At 41.9% G+C, this 17,313-nt stretch overlaps 1 protein-coding gene across 1 annotated transcript; it reads right to left on the reverse strand.

The window, feature by feature from the left end:
* Positions 1 to 7,400: 7,400 nt before the first annotated feature.
* Positions 7,401 to 11,173, reverse strand: Cxcr4 (C-X-C motif chemokine receptor 4). The gene is made up of 2 exons (XM_026388412.2): positions 11,085 to 11,173; positions 7,401 to 8,933 (listed from the first exon to the last, which is right to left on the reverse strand). Exons 1-2 carry the CDS (start codon positions 11,097 to 11,099, stop codon positions 7,890 to 7,892), a joined length of 1,059 nt encoding a protein of 352 aa, XP_026244197.1. The 5' UTR covers positions 11,100 to 11,173; the 3' UTR covers positions 7,401 to 7,889.
* Between the last annotated feature and the right edge of the window lie 6,140 nt (positions 11,174 to 17,313).

A 17,313-nucleotide genomic window follows, 5' to 3' on the forward strand; every position in this document is an offset into this window, starting at 1 on the left:
TGGAAGCTTTTCAGTTTGATAGCATTCCACTTATTGATTCTTGGTTTCATTTCTTATGTTTTCCTCCCTTATACTTATTTTGCTTCTATTTTTATTATTGTACTGGGGATTGAACCCAGGGCTTCCCACATGCTAGGTAACTGCTCAACCACTGAGCTATATCTCCAGGCTTTTAAATTTTATTTTGAGATGGGCTCTTGCTAAGTTTCCCCGGCTGTCCTCAAACTTATTATCCTTCTGCCTTGGCTTCCTGAGTAGCTATGATTACAAACATACACCACCACACCTGGCCTCTCTTATACTTTAAATCATCTCTAGATTATTTATGTTACCAAATACAATATGAATGCTATTTAAACAGTTGTTATGTTGTGTTATTTAGGGAATAAATAAGAAAAGCCTGTAGTTGTTCGGCACAGATACAATTGTCTTTCTGAATATTTATTTATTTATTTTTAAATTTGTTTAGAAACTGGAGTTTATTTTCTGTAACTTTATTTCCATTTTACTTAAGTGTCTGCAGAAGCATAGCTCAAGACCACATGGTGGTTGTTCCTACCCACTCAGTGGCCTGAACAGTGGGAGCTGCAGATCAGTCTTTGATGGGGGGCTGGGAACTGCTGGATAGGCACAGAAGGCACCTTGCATGTGCCTTCGGACTAGCCTGCAACAGCAAATTGAGTAGCATGAACTCAGGAGTGGTCCATTCACCCTTGGTCAGAACTTTTTCAGCAGCAGCCTGCTCTTCCTTTACAATATCTTAAGTATCTCTGTTGGTGTAGAGATCAGGCTTGACCTCCCAAGGGTGCTCACACATGCACAGTGAGCTCCCTTGTGCCCGGAATGGCAGTGTTCATGTAGCGTAGAGGAGATTCTGTGTTACCCAGAGCAATGGTAGGAAGATTGACATAAGGCACTTCTGTGAAAGGCTGGTGGTCAGCCTGGAAGTCTCCCTGGATCTGGTTAGTGAAGGTTTCAGAGTGAAGCGGCCAGCAATAGGAGTGGTTCCCATGGCAGCTGTAAGCTTCAGCATAGCCCTCAGGCCAGTATTCCTGAAGGATATGACATTGACATCAGCAGGGTTTTCTTTCTTTCTTTTAACTAGAGCATTATAACTATACATAGTATTTGGGTTCATTTTGACAACATCATGCATGTAAGGATTTTGATTTCAATCCCCATTCCTGCCCTCATGTGCTTTCCCTCCCCTCCATTCTCCCCCTGCCTCCCTCCTCTACTCTACTAAACTTCCTTACATACATATATATATGTGTACAATACACATATACATACATATATAAAATATGTATTTACATATATAATACATATGTATGAAAGGAAGTTTAGTTTATATATATGAAAGTGAAATTCCCTTTGGTAGCTTTATATATAATTATCACATGATTTTGTTAAGTTCATTTCATTTATCTTCCCCTTCCTTCCTCCCTCACTTCCGTTTTCTCATTACTCTACTGATCTTCCCTGTATTTTTATGGTATCTGATCCCCTCCCTAACTGCCTTCTTTCCTTTGTTTTGCTCTAGCTTCCACATACAATCCACCCTTTATTTTCTGAGCCTGTTTTATTCCACTTAGCATGATTTTTTTTCCCATTTCTGTCCATTCACCACCAAATGCCATTATTTTGTTGTTCTTTAGGTTCAGCAAAACTCCATTGTGTATGTATATTTTCTTAATCTATTCATCTATTGCTGGGCATCTGGTTGATTCCATAACTGGGTATTGTGAATTGTGCTGCTACAAACATTGAGGTGACTGTATGCTGAATTTTGTTCTTTTAGGAAAATACTGAAGACTGGGGTAGCTAGGTCCTATGGTGGTTCCATTCTTAGTTTTTTGAGGAATCTCCACACTGCTCTCCAGAGTGGTTGTATTAATTTGCAGTCCCAGCAACAATATATGAGTGTACTATTTTTTTCCTACAATGTAAGAGTATACATTTGTTCACCAGCATTTATTATTATTCATATTCTTGATCGTTGCCAATCTGACTGGAGTGAGATGAAATCTTAGTGTAGTTTGCATTTCCCTAATTGCTGGAGAAGATCAGCAAGGTTTTCAGTGGCAATAATGGCATGAGCTGCTAGCAAAAGCTTCTCCCAGATCCTCTTCAGATTTATGACGTAGCTGCCATCATTTTTCCTTTTGAAGACATATTGTTCCATTAGGAAATCAAGATTGGTGCCACCCAAGTGGGTTCATGCTGCAAGGAATTTGAGAACATCCTCCTCCTTCATTTGCAGGACATTAAGGGCTCTGATTTTGTGACAGTTTCCCTTTAAGTCACAACAGGAATTAAGAATGCTGCCATATGAACCCTTCTTGGTTGACGTGGAGAGCCTGAATATCTTTAATCTGTAGTTGGTTGAATCTGTGGATGTGGAATCTACGGGGATGGAAGGTCAACAGTAATAGGAAGATTGAATTGGAAACTGGAAACTGGGTAGAAACTTTGATTTCTTAAAATGTTGAAAATTAAAAGTCTGAAAGTTGTTTAGCTAATTTTCAGGCATATCTAGAATATTAAAGAACTACACCTTCCACTTACTGTGAACAGCTTTCATACCTGCCTGGTCCAGAGTATTGTTTAATAAATGATTGTGAAAGAATGAAGGAAGCCAAATCATACATGCAAACATGAATTAGAATGCTTAGAGAATGGTGTGTGCTCAGAAATAGAGATTTATGGAAGTCATTTGTTCATTCAACAAAATATTTTGAACTCCTACTGTGTGCAAGGCACAGTGTATCAGGTTCATCTGAACTCCTTTTTATTACAACTGTTAATAGTGAAACTCTTTCTAAAATGTTGGTGTCTGCTTTGTACATCAGGTGAGTGTCTAGTATTCAACGTTGAAGAGTATTGAAGAGTATGAAGGATCCTTCTGACATTGTGGTTATTTTGCTGAATATTGTTTAACACCATAGCAATTAATAAAGTCCCTCTAGTGCTTAAAGGGTCTCACTTGGGTGTAAGACTGCCTGGGTTAAAATCCAGGCTTTATCATTCATTAAATATGTGATAACGGGTCAAATTTAAGCAACTTCTATGAGTTAGTTTCCCCATCTATAATAGGCAAATAATAGTACTATGTAACAGTTATTGAATAATGAATAATCAAAGTGCTTGGTGTATAGAAATTCCTCAAGGTACATGATAACTGTTAATGTTATCACATAGGACTTGACCTGGAAATAGAAGAGAGAGAAATTTGGACTAAATATATAGAGCATTTCAAGGTATGCCCTAGAATTTAGAGGTTCTGTTTTAATGTTATTTGTAATGTGCATAGAGTAAAAAGCATAGCCCTTTTATTTATAGTTTAACTTTTTTGATAGTATCCTTGCCTAAAAGTGGAAAGAGCAATATCTAACTGGCAGGAGCTCTTGTAATCTGAGTACGTTAGTGCCTGAGATGTAATGGCTCTCAATATGTATTACTTTCTTTCCGTCACAGTCAAATATGAGGAAGTAATTCCTTTTAATTTACAGTGTTGATGAGTTGGGTTCTGGTTAGTTGAACTGTAATATGTAAATGAATTTAATCGTGGACTACTTCTGCCAGATAAACATTTCACACCTGGTACAGACACCTTTGTTTGTCTGATTTTGAAAAATGCTTTCCCCTTCTGAGCCCTTTGAACATTGTGGATCCCTCAACTCGGCATATAATCAACTTGCATTTTCACTTGAAAGGACTTTTCAGATGATTTAGAAGATTTTAATTGTTGGACTTAATAGGATTGATTTAAATTAATCCGAGTCAGTTGCAGACAATGGAACGATGGGCTGGTACCTCATCATTCCTTGTTTATTTTTTAAATAAAAGGAGAAAAACGGGAAGTGTTCCAAATTGAGTCACAGGCACTGATGAGGATTAAATGAGTAAACATGAAAGAAACTTGAAGGGAATCAGAGAATCTTTAGCAGTCACTCTTTTAGCATTTATTGTCCTGTGTGGGATAGTTTCCTAGCATGGGAGGCAGCAGCCTGTCAAGAAATAGAGGAGACCTGGTGAGGGACTGCTTTCAGGTTCATAGATGGTGCCTTGAAGTCATATTCTCACATGGTGGAAGGGGCTAACTGGGTTTCTGGGGTATCTTTTCTAAGGGTACTAATCCCAATGATGAGGGCTATGCCCTTAGGACCTAATCACTTCCCAAAGGCCCTACCTTGTAATACCTTCATCTTGGAAGTTAAGATTTCAACATAGGAATTTTGGTAGGATATAAACAGTTACACCATGGCAGATTCAAGCTCTTTGTGGATTCATGTTATTTTCCAGAATTATACTGGTGTGTGTGTGTGTGTGTGTGTGTGTGTGTGTGTGTGTGTGTGTGTTGCTGGAGCGCTCTATCACTGACCTACAACCCAAGCTCTTTTTAAATTTTATTTTGAGACAAATTCTCATTAAGTTGCCAAGGCTGAACTCAAACTTGTAATCCTCCTGTCTTAGCTTCCCAAGTGGCTGGGATTATAGGTGCATGCTACCACAACTAGCCTGGAGGTATCTTTATTTTGATAATCACTGTAACCTTAAAAAAGGGTTCTCAACTTTGAGCACTACTATAGATGATTCTTTGTTGTGGATACTGTCCTCAGTTTTGTAGGATATTTAGCAGCATCTCTGGCCCCTGTACACTAGATGCTAGTAGCACCTCATCTGTAGTGCCCATGTTTCCAGACCTTACCAAATGTTCCCAGGGGGGAAAATTGCCCCAGTTGAGGACCATTGCTTTTAAAGAATTCATTTCAACGACTTTATTGATCCATGAGGCACTAACATCTCTCTTAGGCTGTGCTCTCAGAAAAGTCATTCATCTGGCTACTTGTGGATCTCTCTGGCACTAAGAGGCTTAGGCACATTGGTAGCCAGGTGGAAGATGGCTTTAAAGTGGGCTGGGCAAATCCTTATGATGCCAGGCTGCAATGCTGCATTTCTGTTAGGGCATACTGGATTGTGTCCCAAAGTAATTTGGATTTTGTTTTGAGGGTTCCTGGTCCCTCCTTAATAAGTATTATCTGGGAACAATGAAATTCAATTATTTTTGGGAGTCTTTATTTAATGTCTGATGATACGCCAGAAGAAAGTCACAGACAATTAGTTTGATTATTAAAACAAAGCCTGTGTTTTCTTAAAAGAATACCCTGGAATCATTATTTTAACATAGCCACAAAAGGAGCTGGGAAGCCCACAATAAGGGAGATAAATTGCCAAGTGGCAGTTTAAGAAAACAAAAGTTTTTCAAGATAAAATCATCCACATTCCTCCCTAGTTACTGACTTAATGTTATTAACAAGTCAGATGTCATATCTATGCCATTATTGGCATGCATACAATTTAAATATTTTAGTTTTCATTATACAATTGCATCTACATTACTGACCTTCAAGGGCCTCATTCACAGGGGTAGAGGAGAAGGAACAATCACCTACTTCATGAGAGGGTGGCTAGCCAACTGGCTTTCCCTGCATTGTCAGACAAACTACCACATAGGGAAGGCTTTGGAGCTACTCTGATCATAGCAGGCTAGGGATAGAATGGGGGTGGGGAGAGCCTTTTGGTGCAGGGAGAGAGCCAAAGCTTTTTTTTCCCCCCCTTTTGAAAAAGAGCTATCCCACCTTTGTTCCACAGGAGAATGAAATATCCATTAAGACTGGTGACACTGGGAATTTTGTTTCGGCTCAGTTCCTTTTGTTGTGACTCCACGGCAAAGGAGAGGAATTTGGGGGTAAGAAGGTTTTCAAGCCAAGATGAGAAAGAAAAGGAATTCCTTCCAAGGATTTCTTTTATTGTCTCTCAGAGAATAAATATTTATAGCGAAGGTTCAAGTGAAGTCTGTCACAGTGGTCATGGCTTTAAGACTGAGCCTTTGAGAGAGTACATCTAAAACTATGCTTAAATGAAGGGTGATCCAATTAGGCTTCCTAGGGAAAACCAAGAAACCTCAAGATAATTTCCTATCTCAAATCTAATTGTGTTCTCAAGTGGAATAGGAATACCAGTCTGAATTATCCCAGTTCCATAGACTGCAGCAAAAATGTACAGCCAAATTAGATTCTATTTTAAGTAATTAAGTTATTTCCCTTCACAGGATCTATAATTTGTCTTGAACAAATGTGATTTGCTTTAGAAAGATAAGGCATTGCAATTTTTCCTCCAAAATGGATTTTCTTTGCCAGAAACAATTACCACAAGTCGACCAAGTATTGCCTTAATTATATCCCACTCATTTTCTGAGTGCATGCCTGGAGCACTCTGTTCCAAAGTGAGGTAGGTATGGCCACTACAGTCTGGAAATTATCTTAAACTGGAGACCGGAGGTGAAATTTACTCAAGAGCCTATGGCTTGCACAATGGTAGTGTAAATAGCTACAGTGATATTACATAAGACTCCAAAATCTTGTGCAAAATATGGGTAATGTGCAAAATATGGGCAATGAAGAGCTTGCTTCAGTAGACCTTTCTTTTGAGCTTTAAAAAGCACCAATACTAACTTTTAGCTGCTTGGCTGAGCCTTTCAAAGGAGGTATGAGATGTTGCAATAGATGAAGAATAAAAAAGTGTTAGAATTTGCATAGGAGATATTGCAAGAAGGGTATTTTGGGCATGGTTAATTTTATGAAGAAAACATTCACTTTTGGCCTTATTTTCAATAACAATTCAGTTGAAATATGACCAGGTGTTCTGGGGGACAATAGTGGTTAATGGTTAAGAGCAAAAGCTGGAACGGTTAAGTAGGATCAGCTCTTGGCTCTACCTGTTAAAAATTCGAGTTCTGGAAAGTCTCTGAACCTCATTTTCCTCCTCTGTAAAAAGGGAGTGATGGCATCTATACAGAAAGGGTTAGATGAGAAGAGCATGCCCCTGACCTGGATTACACAAGGGGAAAGCAGCAGTAAAATCCAAACATTACTGCATGCTATTCCTTCTTCACATGCACATATCCTTCTGAAAGATGATCTTTAATAAGAATGGGCACTGGATGAACATTTCCAGACTTCCATTGGAGTTGAAATCGTGGTTACAGCTTTGGATGACTTAACGTGACTTAAGAGAGATGTTACCTGGTATGAAATATTGGCTCTGCTAATGATCACATGCCTTGGAACAAGTTACTTAGGCTTTCTGTGCCTCAGTTTCCTCCTCTATAAAATGTTAAGTAATAACAGAAGCAGAAACTATTATAGATAAGTGTAAGTAAAATATTACCAGAAAAATACCTTTGCTTGTATTTGGTATGCCATAAACATGTCTATTATTTTTGTCTTCTGCCAACCAAGGGGATGTTAACAGAAACCAGAACAAAACACCAAGGAAGTTTATCATGTACTTTTATTAACAACTTAATACAAGATTGTACATTGTAGGTGCTGAAATCAACCCATTCCTGAAAACTGAAAAACCAGCATTTCTATACCACTTAAGACTTTGGTTATAAGTGCTGTCTTCTAGAGCAAAATCACACAGTGTAACCAAAAAACTTAAGAAAAGGGGAGGAAAAAAAAGATGTTCCACTGGAATGGAAAGATTATTTATGCACAAACAGCTGAGGATAATTTCTAGCTTTATGTGATTCACTACACACTCTAGAATGTTCAGTTCCCTTTTCTAAAGTCTTACAACCAGACATACAGCAACTAAAAACTTGGCCACAGGTCCTGCCTAGACACTCATTAACATGAAACAAACAAAAAAATATTTATATAAATAAGTCAATTAAACCTCACAAAAACTAAAAAACACAAGACAAAAATCCAACAGTCAATAAAAACTGTACAGTATTGGTCAGTCTTTTATATCTGAAAAACGTGTAACTTAAAAAAAAGTTCTTTTTCATATTAAAAAAAAAGTCTTTTACATCAACGTTAGCTGGAGTGAAAACTTGAAGACTCAGACTCAGTTGAAACAGAAGAATGTCCACCTCGTTTGCCTTTGGAGAGAATCTTGAGGCTGGACCCTCTGCTCACAGAGGTGAGTGCATGCTGGGCTGAGGTTTTAAATTTGGCTCCAAGGAAGGCATAGAGGATGGGATTCAGGCAACAGTGGAAAAATGCAAGGGCCTCGGTGATGGAAATCCACTTGTGCACAGTGTTCTCAAATTCACATCCTTGTTTGATGATTTCTAGAAGAATGAAAGAGTCGATACTGATCCCAATGTAGTAGGGCAGCCAGCAGGCAAAGAAAGCCAGGATGAGGATGACGGTGGTCTTGAGTGCTTTGCGCTTCTGGTGGCCCTTGGAGTGTGACAGCTTAGAGATGATAATGCAATAGCAGGACAGGATGACAATACCAGGCAGGATAAGGCCAACCATGATGTGCTGAAACTGGAATACAACTACCCACATGTCATTGGGGTAAAAGCGGTCACAGATATATTTCCCTTCTGCCTCACTGATATTGGCAAAGATTAAATCAGGAATAGTTAGCAGGAGAGCAGGGATCCAGACGCCAACATACACCGCCTTTTCAGCCAACAGCTTTCTTGGCCTCTGACTATTGGTGGCATGAACAATGGCCAGGTATCGGTCCAGACTGATAAAGGCCAGGATGAGGACACTACTATACAGGTTGACAGTATAGATGACATGGACTGCTTTGCATAGAAATTTCCCAAAGTACCAATTTGCCACAGCATCAACAGCCCAGAATGGAAGTGTGATGACAAAAAGGAGGTCGGCCACTGACAGATGCAGCCTGTACTTGTCCGTCATGCTTCTCAATTTCTTCTGGTAACCCATGACCAGGATCACCAATCCGTTGCCCACAATGCCAGTCAAAAAGATGATGGAGTAGATGGTGGGCAGGAAGATACGGTTGAAATGGGCACTTTCCTCCCGGAAGCAGGGTTCCTTTATAGAGTCATAGTCCCCTGAGCCCAATTCCTCCGAGTAGTTATCTGAGGTGTATATCTGCAAAAGAGGCAAGGGTACACATTCACTTCCAAGGTCAGCAGACACCACCCAAGTTTTAAAAAAATGTTTCTGGGTATTAAAAGCAAACAATTTATTGTGTGTGCATATATATATATATATATATATATATATATATATATATATATAAACCCAATTCAGGTCAGCCTTCTTCAGGAAATTCTAAAGTACTGGGGAAAGGCCCAAAAGAATTATAAAATCCTACAGCCATACTCCCCATCTTCCCCCATAGTTACTTCATTATATCCCTCTTTAGTGGAACCAATTACAAGATTCTTTGTTTAGAACAAAAGGGCGCTGAGACTCTGAGGGTTTCAAAGTCACATCTTGGCTAACTCTTCTGCCCCGCCCACTAGAGGAAAGGAAAAAAAAAGTACAAGGGAGAAAAAAAAAAAAAACCAAACATACACACAAAGAGGCCACTCCCAGGCGGCATGGGGTGGGGGCAATGTGGGTGTAGAATCTAGGGTTGCTGGAGGAGCTGGGATTAACTTTTTGTATGAAGATTAGCCAAAAGAGGCCAGAGGGGAGGAAGGAACAGACGGGGGAGGGAGGGGGCTTCACAATCCTGAAGTCTTTTATTCTTTTAAAACGCAAAATGTTGTTTTTCCCACGCCGGTCTAAATACAAACCATTCTGCGCTTCAAGCAACACGTAGTGGGGAAGGAGACTGCGGCATTAAAGCGAGGTCTTTTAGGGCTTGCAGTATTGAGAGAAATTGTCAGAAACGGGCAAATGGCACCCCCTTAGTCCAAACCGACGCTCCTTGGGGGCGTGGGCCTCTTTTGCCAACCTCGTGTTTATTACTTGGCGCGTTTGAGACGTTAGGGAGCGCGGCATTTTCCTGGGTGGGGAAAGTCACGGGGTCTGCACTCGTGGTCCGAGCCCCAAGTTTCATTTCCTCACTCTCCCAGGTCACTTTCCACCCTGCCACCGATCCAGTTGAAGGGGTCGGAAGGGGGCAGTTGGAAGCCTCCAGACATTGGGCTTACGAGGGGTCGGATCACCCCGCCCCACCACAGCCGAGCCGCTGCCCACCACACCCACATCCACAATAGCGGCTCCAGGGGTTCCGCCCGGTTGTGCGGCCAGGCTTGCCCCTCAGGGTGCTAAAGAGAGATTGGGCGGCTCCATGGTGAGCTCCTTTGAATTGCGCGCCGCGGGAGGAAATGAAAAACCTCCCTGGCAAGGAGGTTTCAAAAGGCTTCAGGAAACCACCGACGGTTAAGCGACGCAATAGGTTAGAAGACAGCCAAACGGTCTCCCCGCTTGCACCTGTTCTTCGCCCGGGAGACCAGGCAGCCCAGGTGCTGTCCCAATACCCCTGCTACTTCAGTGCCTGCTGCACACACCTCGGGGCCAGAAGTTCTATATGCCTGCCTCCTTCGACCTCTGCACAATCCCAAACTCCCAAACTTCGAGGCCCCACTAGGGGCAAGCGAAGCGCTTTGGGCACCGCACCTTTTTTCTCAATCCCAAGGGGTGCGTGCGGATAGCTCCCAACCACCTCCCGGCTGCTGCCACAGCTTTGACCCCTCAAGCAAGCAGCGCAATGCGCCTGCCCGACTTTCCCGCCGTCTGCCCACTGTGCCAGAGTCTGGCACACCTCTGCTGGCTGCACGGAGTTAAGCTAACGTGCGCCCAAAGGCAAGAAACAGTCCCCAAGAGCTTGTGCTCGACGTTAACCTAGGACGCAGAATACTTCTGGAAAATCAGCCCAGGAGCGCTGACCCCCCGCTCTAGGTTCAGATAATGTAACTCGCTCCAAGACACTCACTTTCCTGGGAGGAAGAGACCAAAGTTCCGAATACTGGGGCAAAGCGCGCGCCTTCCCAGCACTTGGGCAAAATGTTATGTTTGCAAACAGCGTGCGCCGCAGGACTCAAGGGGGAGACACATGCAGCCGCATGAACCCTCATTTCAATTTTTTCCCCTAAACTTTCAGGGGAAAAAAAAAGAATTCCAATCTTAACCCACCACATAGCCATAGTCCTGAAAATTTCTTTCCATGTCCCTCCTTTGGGTCATGGACATATCCAATGTTCTGGTCCCTTCTGCCCGCTCCGAGAGCGGCTGAGCTCTAAGTTCAAGCGTCTGTACGTTTAGCACAAAGGTTGGAACTGGACTTACACTGATCCCTTCCATGGTAGCCGCTCCTTCTCCAGTCGCGGAAGCCACGGGAGAACTCAGGTCCTCAGGGTCACTTTGCTACCTGCTGCAACAGCCAACAGATTGAAGTTTCTGGCCGAAGCCGGACTTTTATAAAAACACGCTCGCTAAACCGCGCATGCGCAGTTAAGAGGGCGGGGGGGGCGTGTTTGGGGAGAAGGACTGGCAACCAAGCAGAGGACGGAGGGGCGGGGCCTAGGGGTGAGCTGCTTGGGGAGCTCCAGAGCCGTAGTGGACCACCGATGGTCACTTTTGAAAGTCCAGTGTAGGGTAGAAAGTCCCCGAATTTGGGGGAAAGCCTTATGCATCTGGAGGGAGGCGGGAAGCGCGACCGTGAGACGCATCTCTGCGTGGTGAGTGCGACAATTCTCACTCACGTGGATGGAATCCAGACCTGGAAATGCTACAGATGGAGACACTGAGGTCCAGAGAGGGGAAGTGACTTACGATAGTAACCCAACCAGTAGGCGGCAATGTTGAAAACTGGGCCGAGCGTCTGACTCCATTCCCCGCTCTTTCAGCAGATGCTGTCCATTCGGCAGATTTTTGTAAAGGTGCTTCGCAGCAAAACTGTGTATAACTTTATGTGAATAATCATAGTAATTACATCAGGGTCAGGCGTAAGTAATCAGGAAACACCTTTCCGAAGAAGATAGGATTTGATACAATTCTTGAGACTAACAGAGAAGTAGAAGTGTGTTCCTGGGAGTAAATTCACAATAGTGGCAACCAATTCATGAATAATATTTTTTGTGTGTGCGATTATTAAAAGAGTTTGGCGATTGGGACTTTCTGTAACATCACAAGGAATTTAGAATCACTTGCTCATTCTCTTAAACGTGTGGACGGTAACATCACAGAGATGCATTTAGTCAACAGATTATGCACAAAGGGCCGACTGTGTGCCACGTGCCCGGGAGGGGGAGCGTCCTTGGAAACTGAAGACCGGCCGCAGAGACGAAGTGCCTTGGGATTCAAAGCCTGGACGGAACCAGGTTTCCGCGCCGCATCCGTTGTCTTCCACGGTTGTGTGTGGAGAACAGCTTTAGCACAAACGAGAAATTAGGTTGAGGGGCGGGGCGGGGATTGGACCGTTAAAGCAGCCCCAGACGGGCTGGGGTTTGCAGTAGGCGTCCAGACATAAATTTCCAGCCCCTCGCCACTTCCCGCCTGCGTCTCGCCTGGGCGCGGCGGGGAGCGAGGGAGGGGCGGGGCTGAGAATCAGTGCGACTGCACACTGAGGGACCGCAGGAGTCCTAGCTGGTTCCCAGGTAGGAGCTTCGGGTCCCGAGACCTCTGGTTGCGCGATGGCACGGACCCCAGATTGCACCCTCCTATCTTGGGACAGCCCTAAGGAGAGGATTTGTCCAAAGTGGACCCTGAACAGTATCCCACCTTTACTTTATCAAAGGAAAAGCTTTCGGTTTAGAGGTGTTTCGGGAGACTGAGACCCTTTTCTCTACTGAGCATGATTTTCTTTTGTAAGGGCCGGCTCCCTAATGTTTGCCTTTGAAGGTTTCCCTGTACACTGCATTTTAGCAGGTACAGGAAAGCTGATATTGGGGGTCAGGTGGAACTCTCAAAACCTTCCAAATGACATACAAAAACTCAAAAGCACTTTTATTAAAACGTCTAAACACAACTTCAGGGTTTTCTTATTTTCATAAGCTAGTTAGGACAGGCAGAAGATCCGTTGAAGGACTGGAATTTCAGACCGGCTATAGGACTTGCATTTTGGGAAGCTTTGTAGTGACGGGATCAGTATGTTTTATCCTGGAATGACAGCTGTGTTGTATCTCCAAAATCCATTCTTCACAATGGCAAAAATCTGAAAGGTGGAATCTCTCAAACTTGCCCCCAAAGGAAGAGAGGATATATCCCTAGTAGAATGATTTGAATAATAAATATTTGTTGATTGTTTGCGGACAAAAGAAGTCTGCGTTTATCTGAACGCTCCTTTTAAGGATCATTTTAAGATAAGAGGAAACAAAAGAACAATGAAATGCTATTTAGTGACTATAAATTAGCCGAAATTTTTTTCTTTCAAAGATAATATTTGGCTTTGGGCTTTGAAAAGAGCAGCTGTCTCTATCTCTAACTACTGGTAGAAGTGTGGGTTGGGACAGCCTCAGTGAAAAGTATTTTATATTCAGCAGGAACCTTAGGTCAGTAATTTCACCTATAGAAATTTATCCTAAGGAAGAAAGACTTATGCCACATTAATAATAGTTAATAATTAACTTATGACCATTAATAATAGTGAAATATCTGAACAATACCATAACTCCATTGTTGGTGGATAGTTGAGATTTTGGTACATCTATATATGAAATTCCCTGTGGACACTGCAGATAATGTTGTGAAGAATTTTTAGTAACATGGGAAAATATGAAACAATAAGTGCCAAAAGCAGGATTCCAAACTGTGTATATAGTGTAATCTCAATTTTGTTAAAATACACATTTAGGAAAAGACAGGATGAAAAATGAAATATTTATAGGAAGCTTCATTGGCTAGATAATTATATTTGATTTTTTACTTTCTTCCTTGCATTTTAACACTCTCCATTTTTTTCTAAAATAGTAATGAAGCATTTTCATATTCAGAAAAATGTCAATAAATTTTAACAAAAAAGAAAAAAAGGAATCAGAATGCCTCCTTTCTCATACTTTTCTACTTCCTAAAGTATTCACTAGATGTGATAAATTTTTTCGTGATAGTCCTCCTTGTTTTCTCCCTGTTAATCTTACCTAAACCACTGTTTTCAGTACTCTATGATATACTTTAAAAAACAAACAAAACTCAAACATTGATTGCTTGTTAAGTGCAACCAACCCCAGATAATCTCCTCAACAATTCTGTAAGGCAGGTGCCATTACTTCTCTTCCTTAGGTAAAGAAAATAAGGTCTGGAGAGGATGAGCAACTTGCCTGTGACCACACAGTGAGGATCTGCACTCAGTCTGTCTGGCTCCAGAGCTCCGGCTTGTTCCACTCCATTACAATGTCTCCCTTTTTCTGGCCATTGCAATTTACCCTCTGAAAGCTGCATCCTCTGGAAGGTCACTTGACATTTACTTACCTAGTGCTTGAGTGGCATCTCTTGTGAAGTAATCCAACTTTTAAATGCATGTATGTCTTTATTCCTCTCCCCTAAATATTCTTTCCTATGTGGCTCTGAGAACAGATCCAGGCTTAGGGGCTGTCAGGGCTTTGGCAGTGTCCCCAAGTTCTCAAGTTGGCTTTAGCCCAGGGAATTACTAGCCTTGGCCTTGGTTTGGAGGAGATGCTTGCAAATCAAGTGACATGGTGGCAAGCATCCTGCCACCTCCTGTTGCTCTCTCTGTAGCTGGTTGATTCATGTGTAAGTCTATGTGTACTTATGTGTTTGACAGAAAGCTGTACTCTGTTCCAAAATAGGCTTCAGGTCAGAGACAGAAGATAGCTTAGGGACAGTCCTCTTCCTGAAGGTGGATGGCAGGAGACAGGGATCTTAAAGGCCTGAATAATATATAGCATCCTCCTGTCCTCTCACAGACCCTTCCAATCTCTTTTTAAAATGTTTGATAGCTTTTGTTTCTGAAAGAGAAAAAGTAGTACAAACTTCCTTGATGGTTGTAGGGGATACTCAAAGGGATAAAGTTAATATTTTCCCAAGTCATTAAAAAAAAAAAAAAGAAAAGAAATAGAGAAAGCAAGCCTGTTTCCCCCAAGGGTCATGTAATTCTAGCAATAGGTTACAAATCTCAAAGAGACAATGCTATCAAATGTCAACTATTTGCAAGGTGGTGTTAAGTGAAATGGTCTCCTGCCTGACCACACCCAGCCCACTCCTCCTTCTCTAATGCCTTCTGTCTCCAACACTTACAGGTGGAAAATGACTTTGGAAAAGAAACTTAAGCCTTAGAACTTAAGCAGCTCTATACCAATTTAGGAAAATTATTACTGGTTTTCTTGGAATTATTTCAATCACATCTTAAATTTCTAAAAGGTTTGCTTTCAGTAAAATGAGACTATTTGTGATTTCTTTCAAAGTTTTAGAGCAGTCAGGAGCAGTCAACATAATTTCCTACCCAAAGAAAAAAAGCTAGGCTGGTAAACAAATATAGCCAATTTAGAGTCACCCTGGTAAGTCATTTTAACAAAGCAGCCACTTAATTAGCAATGCAATGATCATTACTTCACTAATTCCACTGCCAGGAGGAAGAATTGTTCTCAAACTTTGCTGTGCTCATGTGGCAGGTGCTGTGTGACTTTGTGGGTGTGAAGAACAGCACCAAACAGACTCAGTGCTATTGCTTCAAAAATTATGGTGTCAAGCTGGGAAAGAGGGCATGACTTTAGGAAATAATTGAGTGAACAAACCCTGTTCTCCATGGAAAAGACTTGTCATTGTTTTCCTTAAGCCAGTAATTTATTGGTGGTGACCTCAGGCAGCTATATAACAAGAGGAAGCGTTTAGAGCCCCGTGGATAGAAGGTTTTCTAAAGAGAACTATGCATCCCATGGCAGAGCCCCAGTTCTTGTAGAAATGTGGTGGTCTGATTGATCATGTAGATGGGTTTTGAGTCTACCAAGAGCATTACATTGGCAGAAGGACAAGGTGGGAATTATTTGTGTGTATGTGTCTCTGTGTGTAGGGGAATCCATGCAATATTTTGCTTGACCTATTCTCCTCCTCCTCCTTTTCCTGTTCCTCCTCCTCCTCTTCTTGCTCCTCCACCTTCTTCTTCTTTCCTTTGGTACTGGGGATTGAATCTGGGCTACATTCCCAGCCCTGAGCTACATTCCCAGCCCTTTTTAATTTTTATTTTGAGATGGTGTCTCTAAGTTGCTTAGGGTCTCACTAAGTTGCTGAGGCTGGCCTTGAACTTGCAATCATCAGCCTCCCCAGCCTCGGATTATAGGCATGTGCCTCCATGCCTGGCTGTTTTGACAGTTTTCTGAATCTAAAGCTACGGAGCTCTTGTAAATCTAAGACACAAGTGACAAAGTTTGGAAACCTGCAGATATTGTAAATGAGTGAGACAATAGAAAGTGGTGGAGACTGTAGCTAACTGGAAGGTGTATGTATGCCTTGCCTAGAAGTGGCAGCTACTACCTTCCACTATTATGTGGGAATTTCACTCATCGTGAAGAGAGAATGAAAGTCCTGATTTTTTGAAATATGAAATCTATAAACTTAAAAAATGTTGGTTCATGGTTTGAGGGCATGGCTCAATGGTACATTACTTGCCTAGTGTGCACTGGGCCCTGGGTTCAATCCCTAGCATCAGAAAAAAAAAAGTAAGTAAATAGTATTGGTTCAAAACAAACACAAAAACTCTACAAACTTTCAGTTTACACTGGTCTAAGGTAGTCTAAGATGATGAAAGGAACAGACACACATAGGCAGCAATGAAAATAGACAACAGCTGGCTTCAGAATCTTTGTGGGGTGCCCATATCTCTAAGATTGAAATTAGTCACTTTGGATTTCTGAATTGATCCTCCACTGTGGCTTCTGATTAATTCAAGTCTGGGTCCCTAAAGAGAACTAAGAAAGTCTCTGTGACTCATATTTTTCAACCCCTTTCCCATCCCTGGCTCTCTGCTTTATCTGCTACCTTGATGCATGAGGGCTTGGTCTGTTTTTCTTTTCTTTTTTTCTTTCCTTCCTTCCCTCCCTCCTCCACCCCCCTCTCCTGGGATTTGAACCCAGAATCTCCTACATGCTAGGCAAGCACTATACCATTGAGCAACACCCTCTGCCCGAAGCCTGATTTTTCCTTTCAGCTATTGTAGGATAACATCCTTCAACAAGAAATACACTCTTCATCCTTTTCTTTAAATAAGAGGAATGACAGTAGAAGGGATTGCAAACCAGACAGTGTAGCTCTGTGATTCAGAGCATGGGGGTACTGCATTGGCTCATACAGGCATTAACGTATCTACTCTTCTACCTCTAAAATTGGAGACATCATGTTGATAGCTTAAAATTGACCACAGTGGGGATATTACACCATGGAAATCAGCAAATGTGATAAATTAAGGCTTTTTTTTTTTTTGAGAACTTATTTACCAGCACATGGTTTACCAGTGTAGATCTGGGCAAGCGTATCTCTAAATCTATTACCTTTGTTGTAATATCTAGATAACAGTAGCATTTCACTTTTTGGATTGTTGGAGGATTAAATACAATATATATGTAAA

Source organism: Urocitellus parryii, chromosome 1, assembly GCF_045843805.1.
Source record: "Urocitellus parryii isolate mUroPar1 chromosome 1, mUroPar1.hap1, whole genome shotgun sequence".
Lineage (NCBI taxonomy): Eukaryota > Metazoa > Chordata > Mammalia > Rodentia > Sciuridae > Urocitellus > Urocitellus parryii.